Raw genomic sequence first — 1,690 nt, forward strand, 5'->3', positions numbered from 1 at the left:
GAAGGTAGGAACTAGGAGGTAGGAGCTAGGATCTAGAAGGTAGGAACTAGGAGGTAGGAGCTAGGGGGTACAGTTAACACCAGTCAGAGGTGTACAGTGATGGGTGGGAGGAACCTGGAGCTCCTAGAAGGAACCAAAGCTTGAGGTCTTCAGATCAGATCATGGAAACGTTACGCTGCGTTGAGACACCTTGTTGGTGGAGGAGTAATGGAATGAACATTTAAAAATCTCTTTAAAAAGCTGAAATATCTTCAGATTAATTGATGCAGTAAAAGGAAATAATTGGTCAGAAGGTCCAGAAGCACCAGAATGAATCTTTCTATATCAGAGCAGAGAGACGCTGAGAAACTCGTTGCTCCTGATGTCTCTCTAATCATAAACTGATCTGAAGAATGAAACCTGCAGGAACTTTGGTGACACGTTCAGGGATGTTCACCTGTTTGAAGGTGTGCAGCACCTCCTGCCTCTGGCTGAAGTGCCTGAAGAGCAGCTGCAGAGCTCCAGACACCAGAGGAGCATAGTTGTGCATGGTGAGATGGACTAAGACTCTTAGGAACATGCGGCCTCCTTCGTCATCCACCTCCAGGATGCTGTTGACCTTCCTGCACACACAGACCTCCTCATCAGCCTGCGGGCTGCAGGAGCAAACAGGCAAACGTGGAGCTGCATACGTACCCAACGCCGAACATGGCCTCAGCTTGGTCTCCGATCTGCTGCAGGTTGATGGTAGCTGAGGGGGCGAAACACGCTGCGGTTAGAAGCTGCAGAGCAGATGATGTGCATGGAAGGGGGCGGGGCCTGTACCTGCCAGCTCCATGTTGGTGGTGGCATCAGCTTCAGCCATGGGATAAACCTCAACAAACTCCTTTTTAAAGACGGACAGCAGGAAGGAGAGGCGATAGTCCAGCCGAACGTTCAGGATGAACTGATGAAGCAGAAAATTCGCAACTTTTCAGGTTTTAAAACAATAAAACAAAGAAGTGATTTCCAGCTGCTGTGTTTGATGTAAATATCAGAGGAATAAATGAATTATTTCCTGAATGTTTGGCTGTTTAATTCAATGGAAGCATTAATTCACAGTATTTCAGTTAGAAGGATCTTTAAATGGAGTTAAAATGGTCAAACTTTGAATGAATCTTTATTGATTGTCATGATGCTGACGGTTCGGGGAGTGAAAGGATCCAGGGAGCTCATCCTCTCTCTGCTGCATATTAGCTTTAATCAGCCGAGCAGCGAATCGCCACCTACTGCAGTAAAACATGTTCAAACGCATCACTGCAGCGGCTACTAGATCCACAGCAAACTCTGAACAGATGCTGCCATTTTTCATGGTTCTTTGAGATAACTAGACTCTTTATTTCTAAAATATTGATAAATGGATGTTTGTGGATCACGGTGCTTTTATTTCCAGCTGGTATAACTGCCCTTCAGCACAGCATCAGTTTATATTCACTAAATGTACTGAGATGGATGGAAATGTGACCCTCAGGTTCAGGATCAGTTTCAGTGTTGGCTGGATTCTTAGCAGAGCAGATAGAAATGAAATCAGTTTTACTGCCCTTCCTCCTCTGTTGGTTCGCTGATTGTTTCAGTATTTATAGAAGCAAACGTTCTGCTCTCTCTGCTTTTTCGTCTAGTAGCTTCATCTGGTCTGTTCCTGTTTGGGTGTGACTCCATCCTGCAGAGAAAT

At 45.4% G+C, this 1,690-nt stretch overlaps 1 protein-coding gene across 1 annotated transcript in view; it reads right to left on the bottom strand.

Annotated features, from left to right (window-relative positions):
• itpr3 (inositol 1,4,5-trisphosphate receptor, type 3) overlaps positions 1 to 1,690 on the bottom strand; it is a 75,904-nt gene that overhangs the window by 37,418 nt on the left and 36,796 nt on the right. Inside the window, exons 22-24 of the mRNA XM_015394543.1 lie at positions 805 to 925; positions 676 to 730; positions 437 to 602 (exon numbers count right to left, since the gene is read on the bottom strand). Of these exons, the coding sequence (XP_015250029.1) occupies positions 437 to 602; positions 676 to 730; positions 805 to 925 (342 nt within the window). The remainder of the gene's footprint in view (positions 1 to 436; positions 603 to 675; positions 731 to 804; positions 926 to 1,690) is intronic.

Source organism: Cyprinodon variegatus, unplaced genomic scaffold, assembly GCF_000732505.1.
Source record: "Cyprinodon variegatus isolate N-32 unplaced genomic scaffold, C_variegatus-1.0 Scaffold692, whole genome shotgun sequence".
NCBI classification, from domain to species: Eukaryota; Metazoa; Chordata; class Actinopteri; order Cyprinodontiformes; family Cyprinodontidae; genus Cyprinodon; species Cyprinodon variegatus.